Raw genomic sequence first — 12,108 nt, 5'->3', positions numbered from 1 at the left:
CTTGGGTAGGTTTGGACACCTAATCTACTTGGTTAGGTTTAGGAAAATATTGTGAATGCGGTTAAAATAACTTCCTCAAAACAATCAACACTGTCTATGTGGAATTAAATTGAAAGAAAACCCTTGTGTTCCCTGTAAAAGACCTGTGTTTGACCCACTCATTCACCCTGAACTCCTCCAGAACAGTATGGTGTCAATGTACATAACTCTGTACATTTCAAGACTATTTTACAAACAGCTGTGATACTGGACTGAAGAAACAGTATTTGTGTTTCTTTTGTCAGAACCACTGAAGCCCACACACTTATACATATGATGTGGTGAAAAACTAGTATAGTGCACAATTCAAATCTTTTGGTATCATTAAATTTTGACTTTACAGCGGTGCTGCGCTGGGGAAGCTGCAATAAATTAATTGCTAAATAATCATAATGAGGAACTCACAACAAAAACAAACACATAAATTATATGTTAGGTAGCAGGTCACTCAATCAAAGCAAACCTTGTATATTTTAAGATGTCATCTGGGTGAACTATGCCTTCGACACAGAACTTTTAAAGAAAACGCAAAATGACTTTACCAGAATAACCTGTTGCCAACTCAGTGGCTGTACCAAGGAACTGTATAACAAGCAGTGGACCAAGACCAAAATAATCATCAGTGTTTGAGAGGCAGTGAGAGGGAATTCTGAGCACTAATCAGCTGCAGTATTACAACAATGCTACACTGTGCATTGCATCTACATTGCTGGGTGAAGTCCAGATGCCCTTTAATCCTGAGCAAATCACTGCTGGAAAAGGGAAGCTGATCAGATGAAGCTGCAGACATTAAAGACAGGTTGATGCCAAGCTCGATTCCCCACTTTAGCTGATGTTACGGTAGGTCAACTCTTACTATCTTCTCAGTTGTACACTGCAGAGGAAAACAGGCTGACTTCGGCTGTGATCAGAAGACGTCCGGGCACATGTCCCAGTTGCCTTGTTCCTTCGCCTCCCAGTAACCGCCCTTGTACACGTGCAAGGTCTCTCCGGATACGGGATCGTCCAACTTCTCGAACCACAGTGCTTGGTAGTTGTCTGGATGGGCAGCTAAAGGAAAAGAAAAACAATCTTTACCAAGAGGAAGAGTTAGAGGGACCTGAGGTGAGAAGAAGCCTCTGACCCAGGACAACACATCATGCTTTAATTAAAGGGACAGTTTAGATTTTTTTGAAGTGGGGTTGTATTAGGTACTCAGAATATTTTCACCATTTTACCTTGCCATCAGACAAGGGAAAAACAAGAGGGAGAAACTGCCATTATATAAGCCAAATATCGCTCTCTCTTATACAACCAGACTTCATTGGAAAAACATTTTAGCATTCATTTTAGCTTGCAGAACATGGGAGTTGCTGGTCTACCATAACTTTAATCTGTTAGTATGCTTGTGCTCTTGTGTGACTTTGGTGAATCCAAACAGACTTTTTTAAAACACAAAAGTCAAAAAACAAAAAACAAACACTAATCAATGAAGTCAGCAGTAGACCAGCAACTCCTGCGTTCTGTGAGGTAAAACTACTGATTTTGCCAGTGGAGAGAACCAAGTCTGGCATTTTTCCATTGGGAAAAAGTTGCCTGATGGTAAGGTAAAGGGGTGAAAATATTCTAAACATACTGTATACTTAAAATGATGTTGATTTTTTAAGGTAGGCCTTCTTTTCAGTGGCTCAAATACGTTTTGTTGCTCACTCTGTCCACAACAGTACATTGCTTAGCTTCCATGCTGGTACCATCTGTGTCATCTACCACTGTATGTAATAGTCTGACTATCTATAAGTACCTCATACAAGCCCACTTCAAATAATCTGACCTCTTCCTTTAAGAAGCCATTGAGCCGTGACAACACACCATACTTAAAAGCAGCTGATATGCTCTCAGATAGTTGAATAAAAGACAAGATATACTTCATGTTACCAGTCGCTTAATCTTCAGATAAACCATATACAAGCCAAAAACAGAACAAAGGGGGGTAATTACTCCTCTGCTGTGTGACATGTGGAGAGAATCAGACTCAAAACTAATGCCCGGACCGCCCAGGACCACTGGATCAATGACAGACAAAATGCTACTCTAAAATATTCAAGTACTAGGGTTGTGCCATTCTATAGTCAGCTACAGTTTCCTATAAGGGTCCATAAAGACTACCAACACAAATCTATATAACAAAAAACTAAATATAAAACGGGGGATAAAGGGACCAATGCTAATGTTACTTGCTTTTGACTTGAGCTCCATAAGGACCTTCCTTGCCTTCCACTAAGAGAGAACAAGTTGAATGTAAGATGGACAAAGGGGTTCTGAATCTTGATTAAATGAAACTACTAGATTTTTTTTAAAAATAATTGCACTATATGTGTTGCGTCATGATCAGAATACTTGCTTAGATAAGGGGGGAGCGATGGTCCATAAGGAGCTGAAAATAGAAGAATTAAGGATGAATCTTTAAAAGTTAAGACATAAAAAAAATGTGATATGATTTGAAGATGAACATACAAAGAAGCGCAGAGAAAGAAATGTAAGGAGCTACTTGCATGCAACAGGTGTATGAGGGGGAGAGTCCTCTGTGTCAGCTTTAACACCAGCACACAAAAAAGATGTGAATCCACGACTCAAACAGCGTCCAAAATATACACAAATCTCTTATTCATTTTCATTTGAGAGGTTCTGTGTGTAGCATTTAAAGTAAAACTTGCTTGTCAAAAATTAATAAATGTACTAATTGCAAAAGGCAGCAGTGAGGACAATTTTTGACTTTCTAACTCATACATCTCTTCCTGTTGCAAAGAGAATCTCTGCTTTCTTGCGATCTTTGTCATCACTAAGATGCCGTCTACTGATTTGTGCTGTAAAAAAACATAAATTAACTGACAATTCCTAACTGACCCTTCCTAAGTCCCGCCCATTTTTGCTCTGTGCTCCAGTAACAGTTGAGGCAGGTTGGTACCTGGTGGAACCTCAATCAACTTTCTCCTATCATGTTACCTTAACTTAGATGTGCCACGTATTTAAGAAACAAGTCTTTCCCTCTCTCATGGATATACGTGTGTAACCGGTCTTCAGTGCTGTTTAAATGCTACACAAAGTACCTCTAAAAGTACATATTATATGAAGCAGTTAAGTGATACTTGCTTTCATCAGAAACCTCATTTGCTTCTGTGCCAGTCTCGACTTCACCAGCTACATGGAACAGAAATGGATGAACGGATGGTAAAAGGTGAATGAAGTGTTTTTAAGATGACAATGAATGAAGAAGACTTGTATCACTTTCCTACTAAACACACAAACATATTTTACACGTTTTTCGCATTTATTGTTAATCTGTAGTGAAGATCAAAGATGGGAAAGGACTTAGAGAAGAGTACTTGCTTTTCAAGGGTGAATCATTGATTGAATCCTCAGTGACAGCTTAAGAATGAGACAGAGACAAGCAGACAAGATATTCCAAGATAGACAAAGTGGACAAAAGGATGAAAAGACAGGAAAAATGTTGGACAGAAACACAAGACAAATAGATAAACTAAAAAAAAAAAAAGAGGTCATGTTTACCTTCCTCTGGTGAGCTGGCTGCTTTAACAGCCTCCCTCTCCCTCTCTCGACGGGTGCTGCGTTGTTTCTCTTCCAGCCTCTGTTTCTCTGCATTAGCCTCGTCCCAGCGGCCCTCCTCCATTAATCGCTGGTCGGGGCGACGGCGGCTGTCTGTTGGCGCCACTCCCTCTTCAGGTTCGTTGAGTGTCAAGGCCAGTGAGGAGAAGTAGTACATGCTCTCTGCTCCCTCTCTGTAAAGAGTTATGACCATAAAGGATGAGGGGCACACAAATTGTAGACAGTGCCATACCTCTACAGCTCAATGTGCTTGGAAAACACTTTAGATTTCTTTAAAACTGACACTCACGGTAAAGGGTTCTTTGTCCAGATTTCTTTGGCTTTGAGGGTCTGATAGACGGTACGCTGTTTGCCTTCAGTGCCGTTCTCGCCTTTACTGCTCTGCATTACTCTGGAAAACTCCATCTTTTCATCCCAGGTTCCCGATAGCACGTAATGAGCCTTCCCGTCTTTATCCGTTACTACTCCTGTTACCTGAAAGACAAACAGAGCTTTCAGAGTGTAATCCAACAGTCTACGATAAGCATTACAGGGATTCACATTAAACTTACACCCGGTGGCCTCCTTATTAGGTACACCTGTACAATCTAATTACATACAACAGCTCAGCCATAAAGTCTACTTTCACAAAGTTTATAATGTTCAGTTTTTGTTGACATTGTCAGAAATGGGTAAAATTAGTTATGTATAGGGGCATATTATTAGAAAACTATGAATGCCAAAATATAATAAGTAATACCGTTATGAGAGTTGCAAACATACTGACCATCATAGGAAAGACATATTAAAAGTATATTTTCTGGCAAAGCATTTGTTTTGGATTGCATTAGAACTAATACAGTGGACATCGAGTGCATTTTGGAACTAGGGGCAGAAAGCCGAACCTACTACACTGAACATAAAACATAACATAGTGAAATTTAATTTGCTGAACATATAGATGTATCATTAGGATGCAGAATCGAGTCTCACTCTATCTATAAATCTCTTTTAATTTTTTAAATGTTTTTTTAAAGTTATTCTAAAAAAGTTTTATAAAGATGGAAATCTCATATCATTATTTAAATCTAGTCAGCTGTTAATTAACTACATTCAGTTACTTCTGAGATATCCAGCTTGTTGACAGACAAACAAACTGATAAAATAGGGATGAAAACATCAACCTCTCTGGCAAAAGTAATCAGTTATACTGTGGCTATAACCTACTGACCTTAAACTACTACAAGGAGTTGCGGACCGATTATGAAACCAACACAATTTAAGACTTATGCTTCTAATTAACCTATAACTTCTACATGTACAGTATTGTGTGACTTTGTATTACACATCAAGCTGTAAAGAAGCATATCAGCTCTGGCTTTACATACAGTAAGTGCCATATAAGAAAAGACCCACCTTTCTTGGTACATCTCTGGAGAAGTAACTGTAGGGAGCAAATTTGAGGTGGCAGCGATCTCCTGTCTGGTGGTTCACCACATCGATCTCCCCTGACTGGAGGGGGAGAAAGGAAAGACACAAAATGTTTTGCCATTGTAAATCTAATGGATACAATTAACAGAATTAATCTAATTTGAAGACATCTCAGTGGTTAGTAGTGGTGCTGAGCTTTTTAATTTACCTGGTCAATCCATAATTTTCCAACAATGATGTTGTGTACTGTTGTTGTCACTTTCTTCCAAGAGTAGTGATTGTTGCTCTTGTCAAATAAACATTGGATAGAACCTGGAGATTGAGGGGGACTATATAAGACAGTATGCAGAAAAACTCATTTCTTTTAAGACACAGTGGCAGCCACATTGTAACTAACAGTGAACAAATAGGCTGTCAGACTAACTACTGCAAGTAGTGTCATCATTTTACAAGTAAAAAGCAATAACTCATGCTAAAATCACAGAAATATTATTATCTCCTCTGTCCTGCTCAACATAAATGCCAATGATCTCTTTCCCCAATTATAAATGATAAAAAGTGTTGCCTTCAAGTTTGTTATTTGGTTTGGACACACTCACCCAAAGGCATGATAGAGAGATATTTTCCTCTAAACTTGCTGGCTAAGGTAATTTCTTGTCTGAGGGTCCAGCCCTTTTCAGAGATGGCGTGATGAGCTGCAGCAGGTGGGTGGTGGCTCACCTGAGAGGAGGCGAGAGAAGTGAAGATAGAGGAGAGGTAGCAAAGACAACATCCAACCCTCATAATTATGCAACAGCTTAAGACTATTCAAGCAAATAATGCCTGTATAAAGATACCTATGAGCTTGTTTATTTGTTTAGAACAGGAGTCTGGTCAAAAATGAATGCGACCTTGTAGTTGGAACAGAAATAACTCTAGTCTGCCCATGTCACTTGTTACTTTCTGTAATGCCGCTTTTTCACAGCTCTTTATAATTTTAAATGATAACCAGTGTTGTTTTTGACATACTTGTTCACAGAGAGAGCGGTAGCCACACTCTCTTAGCCGATCAAGCTCAAAGGTTTCTCCCAGCAGAGGATTGAAAGGTTTTCCTGTGCGATGGACAGTGGTGGAGTAGGAGGAGACTGTAAAAGCAGCCACATAACACATCTGTTCCAGGGAGCTCTGACATTTAGCAGCCTTGTCCAACAGCTCGTAGTACTCCAGGTCTTCAGATAGACGTTGCAGCATAGAGAGGGGCTCGTTGAAATTCACCTAGTCACAGACAGAAGAAGTCTGATTACTTCTCATTACTCTCACACGGAAAAGGCCTCTTGGATGTGAACAGGAGTACATATTTCTTACAGGCATTGGTATCTTTGAGAGCTCCTTTCCAATACAGTTCTTCATTATGCTCCACAGATTGAGATAATAATTGGGCTTGTCGGGGATACGAGTCCGTCTCTGTCTAACTGGCTCTAGCTCGAGGGACTGTGGAGACTCTGGATTGGATGCCAAAGACAGTTCATCGAACTGAAAGAAGAGAAGGAAAACAGCCTCAAGAGTCAGGTGACTGTGGCATGTTGACAAGTCAAAACAAATCAGAACTTGCTCGCAAAAACAAAGTTAACACACATTTACCGACTGATCATCCATTCCAGTCTCACTGCTGAGCCCACTAACGTTGCTGCCAGATCTCCTGGTTACAGATAAACAAGAAAGAATAAAATTTAAAACAAAACGCTCACGGAATAACTAAAAAACCCAACATAAAACAAGGTGAGATTTAAAAAATTAATTCACAGAAACAGACAGTTACTAACCTGTGATACTTGGGGTCCGCTGGGACCGTAATAAACTCTGCTGGGTCTTCCATAGCATCAAAGAACTCATTGTCATCATCCTCGTCACTGGCATCACCTTTTCCTGAAACACCACCTGAGGTGAGGAGAACACATGTTATACAGGGTGCTATAACATGCATAAAAGTACCAGGAATATTCTCATATTCAAGTGTCTTTAGTGTTCTTCTTCAGTGAAATGAGCTCTAATACAGAGCCAGATACAGTGTACAGTCTACATTTCACATTAGTCAGAATATATATACCACTGCTTTCATTGTCCCACTGTCAGAGGGAGTTACAGGTCCTGGATTAAAGTGGAAGTGCCACTTGCTGCTAAATCAGTGTTCATGAGTAATCTAGTACAGTATAGAGTGCATTACAGTAATTTCAGCTCAGAAGTAAGAAAAACACCCACATTTTTTACTTCAGGTTTACTCTATAAATCCATACTAGGTTACTTAATATATCTTCTTTCTGTGCATTTGCACAATGATTTGAATTTCCTTCTTACCTTTGTTACCTAAGGCAAGATTGCTGAAAGAAGGTGGGAGAACAGTAGCTCCTCTGAAAGCTCTTTCCAGGTGGTTGTGCTGTTTGGCGAGCTGCTCCAGAGTCTCCTCCAGCCGTATCCTCTGGTCTCTTTCAACCTGTAAGGCCTTCTGCCAGCGCTTACTGTGGTTCTGGGCCAGGGAGAGGAAGTCTCTGCATGCCTTGGGGAGTGTGCAAAAACAAGAGCAACATGTCAGCAAGAGAGTCAATAACATTACTGTGCTGTTCCTCCGCAATTAATTAATTGGGTGACTTACATTGATCATGGCATTAGAGGTGATTCTGAACAGTGTGGCTCTCTCTGTAACTTGTCTGATCTTCTCTCCCATGTCCCCTCCGACACGAAGCCCCTCCAGTTCTGACAAAGACCTGTGTGTGTGGAGTAAAGGAATTTTTGAATGACTGAAAGCATAAATAAACACGTAAACACCCTTCTTTTCTTTGAATGTTTTTTCCTGATGTAATGAAAGAGCTCAGACTAATAACTGATACCTCTGAAGGGCAGACCCATGCTTGACAATGAGATCATTGCAGGTGGTGAGGTCCTCCACCTTGCTGTTGAGTGTGCGCAGAGTGGACTGGACTTCTGAGTTACGGCCTCCACTTTGTCCCGAGGTGGGGGGCACTGCAGGACAATCATCACCTGAGTCATCTGCAGGAGAGAAAAGGAAAGATAATAGGATAAAAAGCAAAGAAGTGTAATGCCTCACACACAAAAATAAATTTTTGTGGCTGGCATATGTGCTGCTGTACAAACGGTTTAGATTATTCTATGCAATTTCATATTCTTTCTCAAATGTGTTTGTTTTTCCTCTCACCAGATTCTGCCTGCATGCGGACAGCCTTTGCCTTGGCGAGCTCCAGAGCAGTGATCCATCGCTGGCGCTCTACCTCTGAGTTGGCCTTCAAGTGGTAGGTCTGCGCCCCGCCATTGGAAATGACAAAATTGCACGAGTCCTCTACAGCAATGTTGGCTGTGGCCAAGTTGATGGTGCCTCGACACGTGTGACCCATCTCGGCCTGGGTCCTGGACACAAACAGAATGAAACACAGTCAAATATAGAGTTTCTAAATAGAGTGCTATGTAAAGCTACTACAAGGAGTTTTTAACTGGCTATGAAACAGTCTCAATTTAATACTAATGCCTTTATATGACATATACAAGCAAAAGACTGGGTACATTTGTATGATTGTTCTTAATGTATGCCACTGGGTCAGATTCTCTGTTAAGTTAGATGATGTTCAAATTTTTATTTAGATAATTTTATTCTTTTTGTTATATTTTCTTGTCATTATGGTGGGAAAACTTCTGGTTTGTGCACAGGGGCCTCATAAATAAACAAAATATGAAAGGTCCTTGTAGCAGCTTTAAGTACTAATTTGAGTGTGCTGCTTATTTAAATTGCCTTTAAAAGAAAAACTAAAGTCTAACATTGTTATTATCTATTCTACAGTGTCCTATTCACCCCTTTGTTAAACTTTCAGCACACATGATCAAAGTTAGCATTGCTCAGCTGTTTTTGATCAAGAGCAAAACCATACAAATACTCATTTTTTTCTAGACCTGGGTACAAAAAGGATCTAAAGCAGGTATTACTTGACTGGAGAAGTTCTGATACCACTTAGCACTGAGCTATTTTGGTCTATACCTTAAAAAGTACTGAGTACTGATACCCAGTCCTAATTCCTATATATGTAACTCACCTATAGTAGGACAGCAGTCCATTGCTCAGAACAAACCAGCGTCTCTGGTAACCTTTAATGTAGTTTGTCCATTTAAAGAGCCAACCCTTGTATGTGTCTCCAGGGGTTGTTGGAGTTGGAGGTTTAGGCTCCGACATCACATAAGCCTGTGGGTTCACTGGGTGAAGTTAGAGCCTGTGGAAAAAAACAAACAAATCAATAATAATAAAAAAAAAAAAATCAAGATTTTCATTGCTGAACATGTTACTATGTAGTCTGCTTAATGCACATTTTTCAGACTGGTCTTATGGTTGCTACAGACGCTCTAATCTGGCTTGTTATTGTCAGCATGACTAGATTCAGTTCATTGTGTCATCTTATTATGCCATAAATTTACGTATAATAGCTATATGAGGCATACCGATGTGATGGTTTAATCTGTCTGGTTATTGAAAATGGAAGAAATTAGTTAACATCAAGATACTAATCTATACTAAGCCATTTGGTAAATGCCATACTGAGCTTTCGTGAATATTCAGTTTAAACGGAACACATTAAAGACACACATGAATACTAGCCTCCCAATGACGGCTACAGTTAGTCGGTTTGACGTTAGCTATATGAATAAATGCTGGCTGCTGGCTGGAATGTTAGCTAGCTCAGTAAAACCAGAGAAGTCCTGAATTGTGAATGATGGATTAGCGCACAGCTTTCTATAATGCTATGCTATAACGCTATGACAGTTTGCAACTTGTATTCAACGTTTAACGTGGATTCTGCAAATAACAACACAACAACACACGGTGAAGTGCTGACATGACTCCTGTAGTAATAATCTGTTAAGCTAACGTTTAACGTTACCATATTGTAACGATAACTCTTAAAACTACGATACGTCGATAACAGTCATCTTAAGTCACCCGTTATTGTCTAGGGTGACATACTTTTGTCAAATAAACATAGCCTGGATAATGTGAGACACTTCTAGGAACAAGAAGCCAATTCCAAACATCAAAGCTACTTAAAACAGTGTCCGTCACTAAGCTCGCTGCTAGCTAAACAACAGGAAGCTGTCAAACAACCAGGGACACGTCGACCAAGACGCTAACGATCATTTTTCAACTCTGCAACTCCCACTTTCTTTGCCCGACATTTTTTATTGACATGATCATATTTATCGCTTACCTTTATCGTGCAAGACTAGCTGTCAGTGGCGTGCATGTCGTGTTGGATGAAGCGGTGTTAGCTCGCTAGTGTTAGCTTTGCTAACTACTTTCATGGATGTATTAAGGAGAACGGCTACTTTGCTACAGGTTGTGCAACAGTAAAAGCGTCCGTTGGGGCCCTTAATGGTTAGTTCCGCTGGGGACGGGCGACACGAACATATCAAAACAAAAACAAACAGATCTTTACTGAGTTTTTAAAAAGTACAAAAAAGGGTACTAAAATACCAAACTTAAAATACTCTTCATTAAGTCCTGCATTGAAAGCCTCAAAGCCTCATTTAAGTAAAGCTATATAGGCGTTATGATCAAAATTTTCTTCAATTATCAAAAGTCAGTTTAATGCCATAAATGGTTCCTGCCAGTGTTTTACTATGACAGGCTACATCAGTGGTTCACAGTCTTTTCCCGGCAGGACCCCCCTTCAGAAAACAGCTCACGCCCGCCCACCCCACATTTTTTAATCAATCATCAACAATAACTGGGAGGACATCTGATTGACAAAGGGATTCAAATTAAATTTTAGTGTAATTAAGGTTAACATCATAGCATCAGCAAACGTTTGTTTATTTTCCCTACATAAATATTATTCGTTTAACTTAATATTCATTTAACCACTGGGCTATATGCATTTTACTGCTGCAGATGTTTCAAGCTGTGTTCATTTTAACTACTTTATATACTGTTGGGTATTTTAATCTACAGCAAAGCATCATATTCTATGAGATTATCATACTTAGTGTTGCTGGACTGTGACTGTAACTTTTCATGAGTTGAGAAATATCAGCTTTGTATCAGTGCATTTTCCAGTTGGTCCAAGACAATTTTAAAATAGTTGTTTTTCTCAAGCCATAAGGGGCCACTTAATCCTTCAGTTTGTCACAAATATTCAAAATCAACACATTTGGAAATACATGGTTTTCACTGGAAGGGAAGGGTCAGAAAAAATGTAATGGGGAGGAAACTAGTGACTAAAACTGTCACACAGATGTGTTTGAGTAAAAACTACATTTGCCTTTGAAATACAGTAAGTAGAACTATATTCATTTCAGTTTACCTTTATTTCAGACCCCTAGGTCCTTATCAATCTATAATCATTCTCAGTCTTGATGGGAATGATTGATGATAACACCAGTAACATTTTCAGTGTTTTAATTTTTATGTAATTGTATTTACTGATAATCTGAACCAGTGTGTGAATGTTCCACCTATATCACCGTATCAAGACCATTTTAGGAGGAAGTAAATGCTTATGTTTCTATTATAGTTGAATTATAATAAAATTAATAATTTTCAATTAAAATTAGGTAAACTACAAGTAGTCACCCATCACTGTCAGGCACCTTTTGATTAATGTTACAAGGCTGCCATCTGTTGTGTATATATATATATATATATATATATATATATATATATATATAAACAACTTGCATTTTTGGACAGCATCCAATACAAACATCTGTGGAATGCATATTTATAATGTCAGGATATATTCTCTCTATTTTTCTGTCAGTATACCATATTCAGGGGGCAACAACTGCTTTATCACATATGTAAAGCATGACCATCAACTCACTTTCTGTGATGAATTATCATATCATGTGTTAAAGTTTAATTTTAACATTACAAATGAAACCAGAGAAGTGGACGTAATTATTTTCCAGTAACATCATTCAGTGTTTTAATTTTTATGTAATTGTATTTACTGTCACTTTAGATTTATTGTAAATGACACTTAACTTAAAAAAGCTAAACCCAAAATGCACTGTAAGCTTTTT

The 12,108-nt window shown here is 38.9% G+C and overlaps 1 protein-coding gene across 6 annotated transcripts; it reads right to left on the bottom strand.

Moving 5' to 3' along the window:
* Positions 1 to 250: 250 nt before the first annotated feature.
* osbp (oxysterol binding protein) lies at positions 251 to 10,446 on the bottom strand. 6 transcript variants are annotated; one of them, XM_084715072.1, is made up of 21 exons: positions 10,293 to 10,446; positions 9,129 to 9,302; positions 8,243 to 8,451; positions 7,917 to 8,076; positions 7,682 to 7,793; positions 7,387 to 7,585; positions 6,855 to 6,969; positions 6,667 to 6,730; positions 6,397 to 6,564; positions 6,061 to 6,306; positions 5,652 to 5,772; positions 5,261 to 5,364; positions 5,038 to 5,133; positions 3,932 to 4,116; positions 3,586 to 3,815; positions 3,406 to 3,444; positions 3,169 to 3,216; positions 2,571 to 2,609; positions 2,420 to 2,452; positions 2,257 to 2,295; positions 251 to 1,089 (listed from the first exon to the last, which is right to left on the bottom strand). In XM_084715072.1, the coding sequence occupies exons 2-21, from the start codon at positions 9,263 to 9,265 to the stop codon at positions 947 to 949; spliced, it is 2,487 nt and encodes an 828-aa protein (XP_084571198.1). In that variant the 5' UTR covers positions 9,266 to 9,302; positions 10,293 to 10,446; the 3' UTR covers positions 251 to 946. The 6 variants fall into 6 exon arrangements, with proteins under 6 accessions (XP_084571198.1, XP_084571193.1, XP_084571195.1 ...); XM_084715067.1 differs by lacking the exons at positions 2,257 to 2,295; positions 2,420 to 2,452; positions 2,571 to 2,609; positions 3,169 to 3,216; positions 3,406 to 3,444; XM_084715069.1 differs by lacking the exons at positions 2,257 to 2,295; positions 2,420 to 2,452; positions 2,571 to 2,609; positions 3,169 to 3,216; positions 3,406 to 3,444 and having other exon boundaries at positions 6,673 to 6,730.
* Positions 10,447 to 12,108: the final 1,662 nt, after the last annotated feature.

Source organism: Lutjanus erythropterus, chromosome 3 (genome assembly GCF_056507025.1).
Source record: "Lutjanus erythropterus isolate fLutEry1 chromosome 3, fLutEry1.hap2, whole genome shotgun sequence".
Lineage (NCBI taxonomy): Eukaryota > Metazoa > Chordata > Actinopteri > Lutjaniformes > Lutjanidae > Lutjanus > Lutjanus erythropterus.
The sequence above is the reverse complement of the archived record's forward strand: the minus strand, read 5'-3'. Positions and strand labels throughout refer to the sequence as shown.